This window comes from Acanthaster planci, linkage group LG06 (assembly GCF_054643075.1).
Source record: "Acanthaster planci isolate LZ-2023a linkage group LG06, COTS_SCS, whole genome shotgun sequence".
Lineage (NCBI taxonomy): Eukaryota > Metazoa > Echinodermata > Asteroidea > Valvatida > Acanthasteridae > Acanthaster > Acanthaster planci.
Window position 1 is genome coordinate 9,507,367 of NC_141782.1, and position 20,282 is coordinate 9,527,648.

General features: G+C 40.3%; 1 protein-coding gene across 2 annotated transcripts; it reads right to left on the minus strand.

The window, feature by feature from the left end:
- Window positions 1–791: 791 nt before the first annotated feature.
- On the minus strand, window positions 792–14,655 carry LOC110975698 (copine-8-like). Of its 2 annotated transcripts, none has more exons than XM_022228401.2 (19): window positions 14,300–14,655; window positions 13,897–13,965; window positions 11,335–11,436; window positions 11,074–11,114; window positions 10,649–10,695; window positions 10,288–10,391; window positions 10,047–10,086; window positions 9,222–9,298; window positions 8,991–9,051; window positions 8,241–8,344; window positions 7,992–8,138; window positions 7,657–7,732; window positions 6,466–6,628; window positions 5,693–5,874; window positions 5,284–5,411; window positions 4,431–4,533; window positions 4,110–4,167; window positions 3,935–4,008; window positions 792–2,768 (listed from the first exon to the last, which is right to left on the minus strand). In XM_022228401.2, the coding sequence occupies exons 3-19, from the start codon at window positions 11,418–11,420 to the stop codon at window positions 2,583–2,585; spliced, it is 1,677 nt and encodes a 558-aa protein (XP_022084093.2). In that variant the 5' UTR covers window positions 11,421–11,436; window positions 13,897–13,965; window positions 14,300–14,655; the 3' UTR covers window positions 792–2,582. The 2 variants fall into 2 exon arrangements, with proteins under 2 accessions (XP_022084093.2, XP_022084092.2); XM_022228400.2 differs by having other exon boundaries at window positions 14,295–14,654.
- Window positions 14,656–20,282: the final 5,627 nt, after the last annotated feature.

Below are 20,282 nucleotides of genomic sequence, written 5' to 3' on the forward strand. Positions count from 1 at the left end.
GCCGCATTGGAAAGCTCGTGGAAAGAGTGAGTCAAACCAAATTGGCCTTCATGTAAAACTACCGTAAACCTACTGTGGAAAAAAGGGAAACACCGACCACTAAAAACGAAGCATGAAGAAAATAAAAAGTTCTTGTATGTATCTCGTTCAGTGGAAAACATGGGAATTTTTTGTTAAGTTTGTACCCTGGTTGAAATTTCAAAATGGTGCAGGTGAAGTTGATGGTCTGGTGAAAACAATTATCCAAATATTGTTCGTATGTTGAATCCTTATCCCCTTTCCCCCCAGTAAGTGGTGTATTATACCGTTTTGAAAAATTTGGGGCTTTCGATTTCTGAACTTAAAACGGGTCAATTTCTAAACAGGCAACATGTCCCCATTGGGGGACTTGCTTTATTTGGAAGTTTTAAAGTTTTTAACCATGATTCCAATTTACCGATTCTGATGTCCCAAATGGATTTTGCCTGTCCCAAGAGGAAAAAAAAAATTGTGGTTCACTATTCGAGCACAAAGTAGTGTCAATCAGTGGCAAAAAACTTCTGATGGATTTCCTTGTTACAAGTATTAAGTATTAATTCAAATCAACTTTTGCAAGTTTACTTCATTCAGCATTTAACAGTGTGATCTGAAAGGGAAAAATGAATTTTTATGCTTTCCTTGATGTGCTAACTATTGATAGGACAGAAAGTACATGTATGTGTGGTAGGGAGGCGGTAAGACCGTCTCAGCAAATGCTCGGCAATTACTTTAGTGTTACACAGTCAATAAATTACAGTATATCAGAAACTACGCACTTTTGCCAACAACTTTATTTCATTGAAACGCATATGAAAACTGACAGAAAATGTTGTTTACAACAATTAAAACAGTATTTCCCAGTTATGTTAAAATGGAAAATTAAAGCTATCACTACAACTACAGCGACTTCTGAAATAATTACAAGTGACCAAATATTTTCTTTTACTGAGATTCCACCTGAAAATAAAGTCATTTACAGATCTTGGCATAAAAATTTCTTCATCCCTGAAACAACCACAGAACAACGAAAGTACCTGCCAAACCAAACAATTCAAAATGCTGGAGAAATAATATTCTAAGACAAAACTTTGCTTTCAAAACACATCTAAAAATTTTTAAACAGTGAACCTCATAAATATTCATCAGGCAGTGGCTGCATTTCATTGGTCTACTTCAGGTACTCAACCACGTGATACTTTTTACAAATTTTCCAGAGAAGAATTGTCACACACTTTACAGATGCAGCCTCAGAGTTGTGCCAGTACAGCACAACATTTTACAGCATGTGTACTTCAAGAGCACACTACAAACACCAGTTATAGGAACAGTTGTACCAGTTGATATCAATGGATAGGTACTGTACAGAGCATTCAGATGCTGTCATTAACCTTGATCTTTGTTAAAGTGGAGTTAAATGTGTCAAGCTTTGTTCCATTTAAAACTTTTAGAGTTGCATTTTCAACTTTCAAAAATGAATTCAATGTTTGTGTGAATGTAAAGGTTATTGCATGACACAACATTAACTTGCTTTTGTCTCGCCGAACTGTCTAAGCTACCTGAGGAATATTTATAGCGTACATGTATAGTAAAACAAACAAGAAAAAAAAAGTAGGAAAAATTAATGATCCCTCAGTGTTGGATCATTTGGACTATCTCCCTCAGCTTCGCCTCTAGTCCTTATCATTTTCTGGGTCATTGTTTCCACTATTTCCCCACAAACCACTTGTATTAATATCAACTGATGATATGTTTTACATCAACATTGCACCATACACAATGTACGGCAAACTAGGTCTGTAATATTACTGATAAACCTTCAGTTAAGGATATAATTGCACACAAAATTTTGTGAATCATACTTATTGCATAGAACTATTAAATTCAAAAATATTTCACTTGCACACTTACACTCGGCCAATATGTTGATAAGAAAGCATATAAACAAATCTCACAATTCTAAATTGTTTTCATAACATAATTTTCAGTATAGGAGCATTAGGCCCTTTATACATTGTAATTTTTTTATTTTAGTAGCTCCAATCAGAAAGCAGTTAAAGCTGTTTTTATTATATAATTTATTTCTAACAGATTTTAACAATACTCCTTAATAAAACATAATTGAGAACTGCACTATTCTTTTCAGTTGTTAGTTTAATGTTTCAAATCACATAGTTTCCTTACTCGGTTAAAGGAATGCCGACAAGAACAGTTATTCTATCAGTTACTTTATTTAAATGAGTTTCAGTTTTAGTGTTCAACGAGGAATACATTGTAATATCCTTTCTGTAGAATATCTATGGGCAGTTTCATTCATAATGTCTGTTTTTGAAAAAATTATTCTGGTTCCACAAGGCAAACACAGATTGCACCATCAGTAATTAGGCCATACAACGTACATGGTGCCCAAGTTTTACTACACAGAATATTATCATTCAGTCTCATTGGTTTCCTAAATAAAAACATCTATGTACAACTTTTTTTGCAGGGAGTCATCATGCAGGTGTGAAAGACTGAGTCTATCCTTTACACAAACTACAACTGGATTTTTGTTTTCAATCCAACTTTCAATATCTGGCCTGGAAACTCTGGTGACTGGCTAGACTGGGAGAAGGCGGTGCACCAGGCTTAATATTCCTGCTCTTCATGTAGGAGGTGATCTGCTCTGGAATCTCATACAGGACTTCCTTGGCAAGACGTGCCTGGCTCAGGATCTTATTCCCTTCCCCCTCAAAGTCTCTGAACGGCACAAACTGAATGAAGATGGAAGCAAGTCAGTTTGGAGTTCAGTTATTGCGTGGGGTATTAGTTTCTTATTTGATGCATTTGCGGGTGGGTAACACAAGCTAGACACTTTACCAGTCTTAAAGGTCGAGTTCGGGCGGCCTGTTCTTGCCACGGGTTTCGTGTTCTCGTGCTTGAATGGCGGGAACACGACACAAGAACACCGTTCTCGGAACAGGCTCACACACCACCTCCTCATCAGGGTTTACACAAACACACAGAAAAATTTGTGAGGTTTGATTTTTGAAAAGTAGCAAAAACTATCGAGATGGCTTACAAAGCTGGAGACAATAGAGAGTTTTGCAGAATTTAAACATTAAAAATTTTCCATGACAGAAATCAATTTTTTTTAATGGAAAAGAAGTAAGCCCATTAACTCTTGAAGAATGCACAAGGACGCCACCATGTTGCATGTTGCTTGCTACAAATAAATAGTTGTTCATGTACGTTCCCATCATTCGAGCGGCCGACCCATGAACAACAAATCGAGCTGTTCATGAACATACGAGAACAAACCACCCGAACTCAACTAAAGAGACTCCAGAGCTGGCTTTCTGCCCTTCTTCAATGTAATTTTACAGGTAATGTATGGACAAATCAAGTGAGCATGGTAAAACTGTCATCTGCAGTGGCCCCCACCAATGGCAGTAAAAACTGGGGTAATCATTGTCAAGGGGTCACCAGAATTGTCAAATAAGACATCGATGGGATATTTCTATGCAAGCTTGATGCTGTCTAAGAGCTTGCAGGGAAAATATTTTGAAGCTCTGGCAGGATTGCTGCTTTGAATTGCGCAGATGCTTTGGCCACTCCACCACCATACTAGCTGGGGAAAGCTGGTAGATTGGACTCCCAATGTGGCAAGGGGGCAAAGCTATTGATTCCATTGATAGCTAAACCCTCCAAGACTTTATGTAAATGCCAGTGAATGGTCTAACACATTCAATTCCTGAGCTGATTTTCTTATTGACATGCTTCCTTGGACAATTTGATTTTTCCAATGCAAGTATTCTCCAATGGGGGAAAACTGTCACAACAAGCTGCAAAGTCTTGAAGTACTAAATTTGAAATTTAGTTTAATTCAGACTGGACATCCTTTAGTGACCGGGTATCTTCTACCTTTTCACACACTGACCTGCACAATGTCTCGTTCTGCTTTCCGCCCTCTGGACGAAACCCTGACCTCATCACCGTCCAACTCCTCCATTTCTGCAACAAAAACAGTATTCAGGATTACATGCTCGTCAATTACATCAACTTGACTGAAAGCTGCAAGATTCAAACAGGATATTACATGCAAGTTCACTTACTAGAAAAGTCTTCTTTACCAACGCCGACAATAATGATTGACATGGGGAGTTGTGCAGCCTGGAAAAAAAAAGAAATGAGAAGGGCCTTGGTCGGTTGAATGTGAAGATAACACTGACAATAATTTATATTGTACAATACACGTACCATATTATCAAAAGCTGTACATGAACTCTGAAACAAACCAGAGTGCTTCTCATTTTGTGGTGCAGAATTGCAGCATATCACCTCCTTATGGAAATGACTCTTGTACAAGTGTGAAAGTGGTACAAAAATTAATAAAGCTAGCTTTTTTAAAGTTGGTTTGTAAAGCTGTGACTTACAGTGACAATAGCTTCCTTGGTGTTGTCCATATCACAGATGCAGCCATCGGTGATAATGAGAAGAACGAAATACTCAGAGCCGTCTTGCCTAGCGGAGGCAAATCTACCGGTATTAAAGTGAATGAGGAAAAAAGGAGGTCAGACAGGCTCTCCTACGCTCCAGATTCAATCAGATTTGCTCACCGTTAACCAGTAACATGTTTGCTTTCGATGTGGACGTAGACTTGAAGCAGCAAATAAATCAGTGATGTGTTGGGATGAGCAAACAAAACTGGACTCTACAGGTCCTACATACAGTAACCACGTGTGTATCAGATCTGGGGTAGTGTGGGTTTACCACTTCACACCGGATGATTTGTAAATGCACAAGGATCACCTGTGCCGTGGCACGCAGATGTTTAAACACATTCTGGCAAATAATGTCATGCAGAACCACATGGCATATACTCGTCCCCATGTAAACTGGAGCACTTCCCATTGAGTTGGTACACGTAAAGAAGCTCAAATTAGTTCATGGAGGTTGAGCAGGTATGGAGCCCTCAATCGGCCATGGGCTGTAGCCATGGGTCACCGCTATGGGTACTGTAGCAAATACGGCTCTGTGACATTGTCATATAGTTTTAAACAATTGAAAATGCAGTACAACACGCAAATGTCACACAAATCTTGAAAAAAATGATCACCAAGGCAGCATTTGCACTGTCCAATTTTTAAAGCACTGCAATTGGGGTATCTTGTTGTTTTAAAAAGTTGGTGTTTGGGCTGAAGATAATACCACAGCTGGGGCAAGTCCATTGTGGAATAACACCTTCAGCGAGTGGTAATTTGTGGTGGAAAAAGGGTAAAGAACAACCTTGCAACGTGGTTAATGATTGGTGCAAAGAGAGTAGGGCCATAGAGCATGACTGTAGACAAGGCTTGTTGATAGGCTGCAATTACTCCCTCTATGCCAACACACATGGGATCTGTCAAACTGCCATTCTGCAAGGGCAAAAGTGTGTAATCTTCAGTCAATCTAGATTCTAAACTCACATCTGGTGGAATCCTTATAGGTGAAGAGGAGCACGGGTGAAAGATTTATATAGTAATACAGGTATTGAGAGAAAATGTGCCAGATAAAAAAACAAACCTACAAACACCAGAAAAAGCAGGCCTCCACAATCCGATAAGTGATACCAGAGCGAGAACGAGCAACACATGAAAATGGTAAAGAATGACATGCCAGTGGAAAATTGAAGGAGAAAACTGAGACTTGTTCTTACCAAGAAGAATTCATGCTGGACCTGGTTGCTGGGTGGTACCCTGGCACCGAAGCCGAGAGCTGGGAAGAGTTTGTCGTGGTCATAGTCCTGAATGACCTCACCCACTGCCCTCAAAGCTCTTAAGTAATCATTAGGCTGGTAGGGATTGACGTAATGCAGGGATGTGGGCTGTCTAGGATCCCCTAGAAGTGCCACAACAGAATGGTATCAAGACTTGAAAATTTCAAAGAAATATAAGCTATGTAAATTGGACAAAAAACAAAATTTAAAAACAGTAACCTTGAAATCTTCATCAAACTACAATTGTTGTTTCTTATTTCCAAATCACTGTGCTAGGCTTGAAGTAAGACAAAAAACACATGCTGCACCAAATAGCCAGTTGCTCATCAATACATCCTTAACATTTCTGAGCAAACAAGATGTAAGTAAGAAGACAAACGGCCCTGCTTGGCAGTGAGGTCACATACAGGACCGCATGCATCCATTCTCCGACTGCCTGGATCATAGGTAATGTTCTTCATTACGAATTGACTTTTTCAAGAGAGAGTATTTATGTCGTGTCGGTATGCAGTGCAGAAGTGCTGAAGTATCAACTCGTGTTTCTCTGTCTGATGAAGTGACTCAATTGAATGCACACTCTCAAAAAACCACCAGCACTGTAGGTCACAGACAGAAGAACAGCACTTGACTGGCCGATGAGCAGTATGAGCACTTTTAACAAAGACTACACCTTGCCCTTGTCCCCTTCCCTTCAAGTAAACCGACAGACATACCATTTGAGGCAGTGAAATCAATAGCGACAGTGAAGGCGAGTTGACAACCTCCCCGGATGTAATCCAAGAAAGAATACTGAGGCTCAATTTTACAGCTCAAGAGGGTGATCAGACCAGAGTTGTGATACGACTTCTTCTTGGCCTGCTTCTTCGGATGAATCAACTACAAGTAAGACACAAGAAAAGGCCCAGTGGATTGTTAGTTGAGTGCACAACAAACTAAACTAATGTTTAGGATTATCTGGAGTTTCAGGAATTGCACGGTTCCACTCCTCTGAGGACCTGGGAATACATCAGTTTCAATATCATGAGGACATACTTCTTCAAAACTTCTTTTCACTGTTTCTCTTTTCTTTAACCATTTGCTGCCGGGGTTTCTGGTAATGGACACGTATGCTTTATACGCGTGGCCGGATTATCCGAAATCGGACAAAGGGAACTGGGTCTTGTAACAAAAGACCGTACTCCGAACAAAAGACCAGACTGCTGGGCATTACAGACATTTTTTCACTCTCAATAGTGGAGATAATCCAGCCTTGTTTTGAAACAGTACACCACGGTTTGGGGCATTTAGTGCGAACAGATTAGCACCGGGGACAAAAGCGCTCCACCACCGCAGTGATGAGCCACACAGCACTGCTGCACACTAATCTGGCCCAATTGAAAAGAGGTCAGCAGCGCACTGTGCCAGGTTCGTGAACAAAAGAAAGTTACATAACACCGCACAATCTGGGCTCTTTTTACAAAGCTGCAGGCCTGGCTGAAGTACTCGGGCGTCAATAGATTTTGTCTGTCAGACTAGAGTAGCAACCAGACAGTAATTTGTATGGGTGTAAACGTCCATTAATTGAAATGAGATATTTTTGAAGAATTTCGAAAACTGAAAATCTTGAAAAAGTCCAGATTATGTGCACTGCATTTTTCGAACCAACCGGCAGCAAGTGCTTAATACAATGTTAATTTTCAAAGCGAGAAAACAATTCAAAGTTTTCTGACAACCTCCCAGAAGGACTTAGAAAAACATCCAAAGTCGCAGGCTTAACTAAGAAAAATTATCCACATGGCGGGAGATGCAACCATTAAAAAAACCCTCTCTCCCCCATACACCTATTTCCTGTTTGGACTTTTTGTGAGCACCTACACGTAATCTGCAAACGGACCCCTTGCTCTTGTTCATGTTGTTAGACTTACCGGATAAACATTGGAATGGCCAGGTCCTTTTGACAATGCAGTCACACTTGTTTCAAAGGTACCAATTAGATTGTGGCTAGAGAGGAGAAAATTAATGGAAACTTCAGACTCATGCAATCACGAAAGCAACGCAATTTGTGATGAAACTATGTTCAAAGATATCTTATTAGGCTCCATGATATAATATGAAATCCGAAGCTTTTATAACAAGTACACTAGACACAAGACTTCCTAAAAATCAGGTGAAATTAACCATCGGTCTTCAAAGCAGAAAGCTAAACATCAAGAGATGTTTTAAGAGATCAATTCTTATTTTATGTTTGAAAAAAACAAACCTGCCATTACGATTCCAGTCGTAGCACTCAACCATGATGGTTCTGTGTAGATCTGCATTGCACAGCATTCTCAACATGATGCTAAAGGATCTCCACTTAGGCTTCAATGTATTCTTGATGTATTCTGTCTTGTGACAGATTGTGAAACTGAAAAAAAAACCAAGATGACACATCAAACACTGATTAGTCACTGGCTTTAGCCGGAATGAAAGATGGATTTCTTGGGAATAAAAAAAACACCAAGCATACCTTCCGTCTTCATTACATCTGTGGAAGACTAAGAAAGGATCCGATTTGCCAAATAAATCTTTCTTGTCCAGATTTTCACCTTTGAACTGCAGGTTTATCAGATCCTGTTTGAAAGAAATAAAAGAAAAACCTTAATAATTCTTTAAGCACATAGTTAGTTTCCCTATATGGTTCAGGTTTTTTTGTAAAGCATTATCTCCAACTAACAGTCAGCTAACCAGTTTTTAAAAAAATGATACAGAGCAGCATTATCAAAGTACTCGTACCATTAGTCTCAGGTTTAGCCACTTGGCAAAGGCATAATTCCATGACAACTTTGTCCCAGGTGCACTGATGTTTTCGGCAAAAAATGAAGACTTTTCAAAGTGGCAAGATTCCACAACCAGTCCTTTCCAACGTTGGACTTTACAAGTGCCAACTGGTCATCTGTTTAAGAACTCTGCCAAATTTCTTACTGCATAGCGGTTTTGGGGAGGAACCTCAGAGACAATGTCAAGGCGGGATAATTGCTACAAAATCCAGCTGCGGCTCACAGCCACTTGAGGGTTCCACGCATGCTCGACCTCCACAGACAAGTTCCAACCTGTCTGTGTACAAACTCAATGGGAACTTTCCAGGTTTTGGGTGATCTGGTACTACGCACAGAATTTTCAAGGACATGTAACAACACGGGGAAATCCCCATGCACAAATACACGTCCTACAGCATGAAGCGGTTCAAGAAACTTATTAAAAAAGTGATATATCTCACCCTACAATCACTCAGCTCTTCTCCTTTAATAGTAATCAAGCCACAATCCTTTGAGGGTCCTCTGTATACAAAATTCAACGCAACCAAAATAAAGCTTAGGAAGTCATTGACGAGTCCAAAATAATCAGAGAAAGTAAAGTTGACAAGTTTTACACTGAGGGAAACAACTGAAACTTTCCACTAAACTGGGGAGAAGCCCTGTAGTTATTTCGGTCAAATCAACATCCTTACCTCAGAGCCCTGGTGAATTTGCAACCTCTTGACCCCATGATCTCACCCAAAGTGCACGTGGCACTGCCCAGGAAGTCCTGATGAAAACAGGTGGGTGGAATCGCTTGTCAATAAAAATCTTTCAAGATTTCCTTGCACACCACAGTTATCATGCAGCACTGTTGTAAGTGCATGACACCTTATAGAAGGAAACAATTTGTCTCTATTTCTTTATTTTTCAAATTCAACAAAAATTGCAAAAATTTTAGGGAATGTTAACAATCAGGATTTTAAGGTAGATGGATAAAAGCATTTTAAGAAAATCAATCACAGAAGCTCAGTAATTTGTCTATTTTTGATCAGTTCATCTTTTTTTTCTCCATTTGCTGCTTGTTATGAAAGCCTAGGGCAAGTTCAGGTGCAAACTACAGTTGGACTATTGGTCAATTGCTTTTTAACAATGTACATGCACAATTCTGTTATACTCGAACAACCCTAATCAGTCAATTTTTTTTATCTCATCATTACATTTCACCATTGGCTGAGGATCTCACAGCGTACATGATCAATGAAATCTCATACAGTTATTTTCATGTGAATGGTTCCCTATGTAATGATAAATGAAATTGGATATGGATAACCAGCGGTGCGACCATAACCCTGGGCTTGCTGGTCCCAAATGGTGGACTAGATAATTCAAACCATCCATAGTTCGGGCAGTGTTAGTCAAACTATATAATTAACTACAGTTGTCACTTGAACCTTCCCCTAGTCAAAATCACTTCTTTGACAAAGATATAATTTGATCTATACAACACTTTAACCACCGAGTCCAGACATGCTTACATGCTTCCTCAGGTCAGGGCTCTTGGAATCCACATCATACCTGTGTAGGAATCAAAATAATTGTAGACTTGAATGTCAAAGGTAGAATGCTACTTCAAGTAATTGAGTTTCTACTTCAAGCACTTGAGAACTGAGTTGTTGAAAGAAGTTTCTTCCCATCTTAATCATGCAAGTGCAAAAACTTTCCTGTATGCAAATTGTTCACAAACTTAAATCCAAAAATCCAAGCAAATATACTCACAATTCAAACTTGAGCATTTGTTTTTCCTCAAAGAAATAATCAATGACAAACTTCGTTACAAATTTTGGATTCAGCGTATTCCAGATCACCTCTGTTCTTCCATACTGGGAAAAAGTACCAGAAACAGAAGGGTTACAATTGAGCCAACATATTAAGTTCCTGAAAACAAATTTCTTGACTGGAAACCACTTCCAGACCGCGGACTTCAACCACTGGAGTGAGGCGAATGATTCAGGTGTTGGTGTTGTAGGGTGTACCCTTGAGCACAACAGGAAGTGGTCCGTTTGAAGTTTTATCTGATTTATTCGAAATTTTGTCTGCAGCAAACAGATCAGTGTACAAGTTGAGGGATAATACCTACCTCTTTGTAGTTCAGCTGTCCCAAAGGTTGAGTGTACATGACACACACTAGGGTGAAAACAAAAGGTTTGGACCTTATTACAGAAAAATACACTGTTACATGACTAATAGAGGGCCTGTGGTCACGTTAGAGGGCATTTCTGTCTTCCTCTAGGATAGGCTCCAGTAAAACTTTTGTGCATTCATTCTCGTTAAAGCTAAATAACAAAACATATCCTCAGAGAGGGCACTCCATGCAAGCCCTCTATTGTGCCCATACAGCTCACAGGGAGGAATTTTGGCACACAGAGACAGTTGAAGAGGACAGAGTAAGGAAACAGGCACATACTATGTATACACCAACATGAGTGAAGACACAGGAATGTGTGCAAGTACACTGTACGTGCATATGGCAAGCTACATGTATTAACTTAACTTAGTACTCACATGGATCCGACTTGGAAAAAGTGTCCATATCCAGCAGATTTCTGCAACAAAACAATTAAAGAATGGTTATTGTTCGTTCACATACGTACAATTCAATGGAAGATACTCTAATTGGACAGCAAACCTGTCCAAAATGCCTTAATACTTGCTCTTAAAGTACAGACCAGATACATACATGTGTGCCACTGAATGTAAGACACCCAACACCCAGAGTAATATTTTTACAGGACAAACTTGACGGTGCAACTAAAGCTTACTCACCTGCAAGACACTGTCAACTCCACCCTAGTAGCAGGTATGGACTCATCGGGCAGCATACCCATACTCAGGTTGCCTGGGGCAGCCATGACTTGGAATCAAAAGCTGTGTGATATCAAGTTACAAACTTTGATTGATGTGAAAGTTATAACATTAATTAAAGCTTCAAACCCTAGTGGTGATCAACCTCTGCAGAGAAAACTAATTCATGGTAAATGTTTACTACAACTTCTTTCCAGAAAAAATTAATTGTTTGGGTCACGCGAGGACTTGCCTTCATTGAAAATAAAGAAGTCAGGTGGAATATTGTGAGGTGCAGATGCAGAAATCTGTAGACTGATTACCATGGGGGGATGACGACATGAACATTTTGGACATGGTTAGCATTCTCACCATGTCCGAATGTAATACAGGGGTGATTATGGGGTCCATTCCTTCCTCCATGGGTCAAGTGAGCTACTCCTGTTATCAGGAGTATATTCCTGAGTGATCAAACAGCTGGAGTACAATCCAAGGTTCAGCGACAGTATACTCGCTAATGGGGGAGTATAGCTCGCTACTGGGGGAGTATACTCCTGCACCCGAGTGTAATGATCACGCATCCTACTCGTGTTAACAGGAGTAACCGCGCAAATGCACCCATAGAGTCCTTGTTACTCGCACAAATAAGATGGGTTACTCTATTGTTGTGGTAGATAAACAACAGCAAGGACAGGATAATTTAGGAAGGTGAGCAAGCAATATTTATTTTGATCGGGAAATGTGGTAACTCTTACTTTTTAACTTGATTCATAAAAAATCTTTTTTGGTTAAATTTATTTTCCTCTATGACGGCTGTCAAGAAATGATTTCTACGATGGACTTTAAAGTACCTTGTTTATAAATAATGATAAATAGAATGATTTAGTTTTCAGAAGAAACAAAATATCTCATTTTGTGATATTCCATTCTGCAGTTGACTCAATTTTTCTAGTTTCCTCCTTAACCATACAAACATACAAAGGCAATTTTCCTCTTTAAAATCGCTCAGAGACATCCATGACACCTCCTTGAAATTACAAAATTGGGAATAAACTGAAATTTAAAAAACAAGATTACTTTTGCTTTTTTTGTTTCAACATAAAAACAAAAAACGACTTATCTTTTTCCTCATTTTTGTTTTCTAATCGAAAAACGCCTTTTTTATTTTCATTTTCAAATCGAAGAATGGAAAACAACTTGGTTTTTTGGGTCATTTGCTATTTGTTTTCAAATAAAAAAACAAATGAACAAAATGTACACGAACCAAAGAGGCCCACTCTCTTATTTATTTTGTGGTAGTGCATAGATTAGTGTTGATGTCACAATTTGGCACTTTGCATGCGTATTGACCATTTATTCATAGCCTCCCGTTCAAGCATACATTAATGTTCATGTTCTTTACTATTTCAAGCGGCAATTTTTTTTGGTACCACAAATTTGCTAAGGGCCCATAGGATAGAGCTGCACAAGAGTTAACGAATAATTCATACTTTCACAGTCACATCAAAGCTCAAAGTGACTGCACTGCATGTACAAACATGAATGCATACTTACACTATTGCATTTGGAATTGATATTATGGGTTCACTGCACCAGACCAAAGCGATAATCAGAAAATGGTCAGGTGTAGCTTTACACACAACCAAAGCATTAAAGATTTCGTTTAATTAGCTTAATGAAGCTTGTACAATCTCTCAACGCAGCTTGTAGTTACTTTTTACTAAGAATGTAAAAACTTATTTGGATTTTTAAATGTTTGCCCATTTTCTGAAGATTTAATGAAGATTACTGTATGATGAGCCTAAAGTTTATGGTTTTCGGAAAAAAACTTTACTCATTGCAGCCTGTTAAATCTACACTTTTGCGTCATCTTTACAGGCAACATCTAGAACGAATCCAGAGTGGGGGGGGGGCAGCAAATGGAATGGAGTGGACTGGGGGGTCAAACTATCCTGTTTTTTAAACCAAGCAGTTCCAAAATTATAAACAGAACTTCTCGTAGCGTACAAGATCTGTCTGCATGGGTAAGTCAAAGCTGCTCATGCATTATGTAGGACCTTATTGAACCAATCACACAGTTTGCTTAACAAGGGAATAATGTGGTATGGGAAAAAAGCAGGGCACATACATGTACATGTACATGCTACACTTTACTTCAAGTGGTTTGATAGTCATGTTTTATCTGTGAAGTTCAAGATAATAATAACATCATTGGCCACTTTCTGATTAATTAGATGGTCAATTATCCACCAGTCGGGGACAAGGCTACCAATGTCTTTATACAAAGCATGGAGGTAGGACGTACAGTAGATCGCGGCAAGTACGGTACATGTATATCACATATTCTCGTGGCCAGGATGATGTCACCGAGTCTTGATTCTCCTCTTTGATTGGTCAGTTGGTGGCTATTCCATATTTCACACTTGTGTCCTATAAAGGCTTATAGTATAAGCCTTTTTCACGTTTCATGTGCACATGCTCAGAAGATTTAACAGAGGGAACAAATTCATGACGTTATGTAATGTTTAGCGAATGGATACTCACTATTGTAATTGTTGTACCGGTAGACAATCTGTTCCCCTCTGGCTTTGTTCACGTACTTGCACAGGGGTGCTAATATCAACAACGGAACGGGAAATTGGCTTATTAGCAGATGCGACTTTGCTTGACCATAGGTCAGTGCATTTTACGTTGCTTTGTATGGCAAAAGTGTGTTCACCTTGGTTGCCCTAGGGTTGTTCACCCCCACTGGCTAAAGTCATGCACAAGTCGCACCTACCTAGGCATTACTAGTAACATCAAACATGGCCTAGTTAAAAGTCAAATTTAGAAGTGAAAATATTGAGGCATAGTATTCACTTAGAAAACAGAATTTTTCAGACCAGACCAGGGGTTATGACGTGCATAGGGTGACAAGCAGCACCTGTATGTATTTTATATACCTCACTTCGTTACTGCAGTGCTACATGTAACTTCACCCGAGTGTTATCACAGACTGCCACGCCTTCCAGGCCAGTTCTACCAAGCGTTGTAGGCCTCCCTTTTACGAACGACGTCGGTGCAGCTGACTGAATGAAGATCAGAACCTTTGAGTTGATTTGCTCATAGAACCAAATCTATGCAACTTTTAACAGTCCCACTCTAAGCTCTAAATGACGACATTAAGGCAATTCTGCACGTACGAGCAACTTTTTCTTGTAGGCCTACTTGTATTATTATTAACACAAGTAACACTTTTCAGTTGTTGGCCTACCAGCTTTTTAGTTTTATATGTTTGTGTATTCGTCAACCGAATCTGCATACAGGTCACGTCAAACGACGACTCAGTAATGATAAAGTCATACGGCTGTTACATGCTGCATTGGAAAGCTTATGGAAAGAGTGAGTCAATTTGGTGCACACAGTATGTGCCATGGTCGCATTTTTCGACGGACGTCGCATTTTTCAGCCGGCGTCGCATTTTTCAGCCGGCGTCGCATTTTTTAACCGGCGTCGCATTTTTCATTACTTCATCAGAAAGACCTATGGAGGCCAGGATCTCGTCCATCACCGGTACCGCCAGTTAATTATAAAACACTCGAAAACTAGTCTAACAAACAATGAAGTTATCTATTGTGGAGATTCTCACATGTACGGTAATATTTGTCACAGAAAAAAAGAAAATTAGACAGAAACGCATGTACATGTACGTGTAACCCCAAGGTCGATCAAGAAGCAGCAGCTACGACAAAACAGCCTTTTCAAACAGTGACACTTTTCAAACCCAAATCCACATGCAGTCCACAAGACCTTGGGAAATCATTTCGTTGAGTAATAAACACAAGCCACCCCCCAAACAAGCCCATGACCAGACGGCCTCCACCGGGGGGAATGCCTGAACCACGGACCATTGCCTTTCTACTACTGTAATGAAAAAAATAAGACTAGTCTTGGCTTCCTCTGGACAGATTTTTTAATGGTTCAAAAAGTGTTTTCGGAAAACCTTTCGTGATTTTGTATTGCTGACAACTTCTTTCAACCAAGAAAAAGTAAAATTTCTCAAAGTTATGGTGCGTGACATTTCTTTTCCAGGAGAAGTTACATTTTCAAGTAAATTATACACCATGTTGGGATAAACGCTCCCTCGGGAAGCATGTCTGCAAGATGGCACTACCATACCAACCAGAGTAAACAATGGGCCTACTATACTGGGTTTGATTTTTGTGGCAACTAGTAATCATCAGTACCGGGACATTTTTCACTCAAAAAGCTTGCAGAAGTGAGAAACCAAATTGAGCAAGGTGAACTTCCACGAGTAATCGGGCTCATTAAAGGGCTGTTAACTTATTTACACACAGTTAATCGACGCATACATGCTAATTTAGCCGTTTCCATTATCATTAAAAAAAAATATGCACGCACACTTTTAGCATCCAAGTCAACAACGTCAGGTCCGGCTGGACCAAGGTTGACCATTGATGATTAATGGCTTATTCACATTGAAAGGCGACGCAAGTTAAAAAATGCGACGCCCGGACGGTCGAAAAATGCGACGTCGGATGGCACACATGGAACACTATAGTAAATACATATAGCAAACATGTACATGTACATGTATGTTGAACCATGGGTTTTATTTCTCCATGGTTGAACCACTGTGCTCTATGGTAAAACTACCGTAAACTTACCGTGGAAAAACAGGGAAGTACCAATACCGCGTACCACTAGGAAGTGTATTTAGAACGTGGTAAGAAAAAAAATTAATTTGTATGCACGGATTAGTAATCCACATGTGCATTACATAACTAAACTTCAGTTCACTGGGCCCGAGCGGGACCAAGAGAGGGCGCGATTTCCTAGCAATAGAGGTTCCTTTGGTAGGAACTCCACTTTGCTGGTTCCCGAATGACTATGAGATACATGCGTTGTGTGCGTTCGGCCCTACCAACAAAGCAACACTCCCCACCAGCATGGCTCTTTTCAACTGACGAGGGGATGCTAATCTGCACAAGGCGGAATTTTGAATGTGATCATCATTATTTACAAAACCGTACGTATAACTTTGTAGTAATCCGTACGTACGAATTAATTGTTTTTCTGACAGTGTCCTAAATAGACTTCCATATTAGAATTTCCTGTTAGTATACAGACAAAAATTGATGGCAGAATGTGCTATCCCAAAATAACAACTTCTGTAATACCGATTAACAATAGAATCTACTGTTATTTAACGGACTTGTTTTAAACAGTGTACATGTACATCTATAAGTGGATTTAATGTACTTGGCCTAAGCTTTTTGATTGCTTTTTTACAGTGCATGTTGTCTCACGAAACCTATCCCACTCAACTTTGAAACTACATTTCTTGGCTTTCTGGGCTTTCTTGGCTTTTTAATGAAGATTTTTGCGTGTTTTAATGGGCTTTTTGATATCACGAGTAAATCAAGGTAAGTTATTTGAAGAATGAGCCACTTTAATTAATGGGTACATTTTTGTCCCTCGAGTCAATGAATGCCTTCTACATAGCATAGTTTTCTTGAACAGTGGAACCTCCAGTGAAGCTTCTAGTGGTGTCAGAAGTGGGATAGAACTTGGTGACATTCAGACAAGATTGGCCGTGGCAGAGAAGGATATACGCCAGCAGTCCCATGCTGCAGGCCAACCTTATCAAAACCAAAGTGCAGAACAAATGACTTCTCTCACCTGTGAAAGGACGCAGCTTTGTCCATACACTATGCACCAAAAGGACCTACATGTAGTACTGTTGCAGTTGGGCCAAGTGAAGAGAAGCAAAGTACAGTCTGTAAAGACTCGACTGCTTCACGAACGCAAAAATCTATCAAATTACAACTCCATATGCCACAGAAGCCAGAACCAGCTACAGAACCAAGTGCAATAAAGCTTGAAACAACTCATTCCAAAGTGAAACACAGTGGAGTATCCTTCGGGCAGCCCCTGAGGGGGAGACTGTAAATCCTCACGGCCAATCCTTTGGTTTGGAAGTCAGCCTTCCCACCGATACAGAATATACCCCTCAGAGTCTATCAGTAGAAACCAGTACTATCAGAGAGTCACAGCAGGAACAAATGAAAACGAGAGTCTCCAAACCCAAAGAACAGCCAGCGTTGAGAAAAATGCATTTGTCAGGTCTTCACCAAAGTCAGCTGGGGGTAAAGGTTGCTGCCATCACCATGGGAGCAACTCAGCAACTCGGCTGCTTGAATCAGGAGAAAGAGGCAAGATTCCCATCGTCTCATCCCCAGCAGTTGTACCTTCCCCAAGCCCACAAGTTGGGCCAGCTTGTTAAAATTGCCTGATTCAGGGACCGGTGGGAGAAGATATTTTCCCATCAAGATGTATATTTTTGTGTTGAAAGTCATAAATCAGTCGAGAACAAATGGAACAAAGAAAAAAATCAGTAAAATAACTTTAAAAATTCTGAAGAGGGAGCATGTGCCAATGACCCCCCCTCCCGGTCTTCTAGTGGCAATTCAGTTGAATAGAGAGATATTTACAGGCATTTCGAGAATACTCACAATGCTCATAAGGATAAAACTTGTAGGATGTGCTCATAAGATAAATTTCTACGCCAAAACCAACGCAGAACTGCAAATAGTATTCATTTTGATGTTCTCCCAAACACCTTATAACCTTGGCTGATATATTTTCTGGTTAATAAATTCGAACAGCACTTTACAACTGCATGTTTTATTGATTGCGTGCTTTATCCCCATCTTCCCCTATCCATAATGAGAAATTGCGCAGCTGGGGTACATTTTTATGGGGAGGGCATTTGGCGGGCCCTTTTTTCTTGAGGAGGCACTCGGTGGTTCGGTCACAGATAAAACACTGACCCAGGTGAACCAGCACCAGACCTTTTCCTTCTCCAATTTCCGGTGGGGGGAGGCTTCCTAGTTACGCCCACTTGATTACAGATGACAATTAACTGGAAAATCTTTTTTTTAAAGTCTGTTCTGCCACCCCCACCCCTCGATCGTATACTGCAAACGACCTCATAATAACTCGTTACAATAATCTCCGCCTATGGCTACGAGGTTGTGCCGAAGTTGCAAACGGAAGGGATGAGGTTCCCAGGAAGATCTACAATCCTAGCCAAATCTCGTTGGGCCCTCACTGCCAGGCCCCCTCTCAACGTTCAAGGGCTCACTGTGCGGTATGTGCTCCAGCTCGACGGAGATGACAGCACTGACCGGGGGAGTGGGGGACCTAGAAAGGGTATGGGTATTGACAATTTTTGTCCAGGACTGTAGCTTCAAACCTACGCCCACTGTTAAATGTGAAACTTTTGTAGGAATCAGTTACCCGCATTCAGTTCAGTGTGACAGAGAGGTCTTGTATACGCCAAATTGGTTGCGAGTGCATGGGCTTATTGTTTACATTTCTCCATGACTATTACTAGCCACAAAAACGCATTAGTGTTTTGTTTTAGCAATAAGTGAGAGCAAAGTACTTTTCCAGCATTCCACTTGCTTTTGGAAGGAAGGGGAAGGCATTGTTTTTTTTAAATCGCTTTTCATTACCTTTGTCTTTGCGAGTTCTTTTTGGGGGGGCGTGGCCACGTTACATCCCACCCTGGATTCGGACTGGGGAGAGTAGCTCGAAGGGGAACACAATTCAAAATGTGCCACTTCAGAGGAAGCGCCGCTAAGAAACTTCTAACTTAATGATTATTATCCTTAGTCGGACGTAAAAATAGAGTCCTTCATTTCATTGCGTTTCCAAGTTAGATCTTACCTAGCAAATGTGCAGTTTATCCACATTATACATAATCAAATAGAAAACAACCGTATATGAGGCAAAGTAAACTCGTAGTTCGGAGAAAACTTGAAAATTCACGGTGGAAATAACATTCGGCACGTTTTCGGCCATGCATCAAAATCACACGTTGACACACGTTTACACATACGTTGCACAGTAAAAGCTATCAAACGAGGGCGTCTTATAAGGGATATGGATGCAGGCCAATAAATAGGCCGGAAACTGCTTGCGCGGGCCAAATTAGAATTTGTAATGCACTCAAATTCTCTACGAAATAGAGCATTTTGTGGCCCATGAACTTGAAGATTTGAAGAAATGACAGCTTTAGGCGGGCAAAGAGATTAAGAGAATACCAGCTTGCGTCGGAGTGAGATTTGGAAGAAATCGGTGCCTGAAAAGTTACGGTCTATTTTTCGTGAACTGTAGGCATCGATATTTGAAAATGGTGAGGGGCTTCAAGACTGCTGCATTTTAGGGGTGACCTTCCGTGGAAAAAAGTGTCTTCAGAAGTCATCGATTAATGAATGGATATTTGAAAAGAAAATGAAAAATCAGAAAGCGGGGCTTTAATTTGACGTGCGTCTCAAACGCCTGAGAAACTCGTGAGTAGTTTTCCAGATTTTTTAAAGTTCGGGTATTTATCACTGTTGGCTATGGCAGTTTACTTTGTGGCATGCAACCTCATGCTAGCAGCCAAGTCGAGCGCAACGACAATGTATAGTGCGTACTGCAGTACTGGCTGAAGGAATGGCTGATCAGGGAAGAGCAACGTAGGTGCGACTTGATTCAAGTCTACCGAGCCACGCACTGCCACGCTTGAAGTGACATGCCAGCTCACATTTCCGCCAGTTTGTTGATAGCCAGTTGCGTAACTTTATGAAGGGCTAAATGTCCGGGGGGTGCGAAGGTGCACACTTTTTTTTCAAAGATGCACCACAACAAAATGATCTGCTCTTAAAACGTCAATTTCTGGAGTTCATTTCGACGGAGATTATTCACAGATTTCAAATTGGGGGAGGGCACCCCGTTACGCCACTGTGGCCAGCTCTCACCCTGCTCTCTCAGTAGTACATGTACAGTACATGTACAGTGTACAGCACTTCAGTTCGCCGCGCCCAGCACTTACGCGCAGCTAGTTTGTAATGTATGCTTGAACAGGAGGCTATGAATAA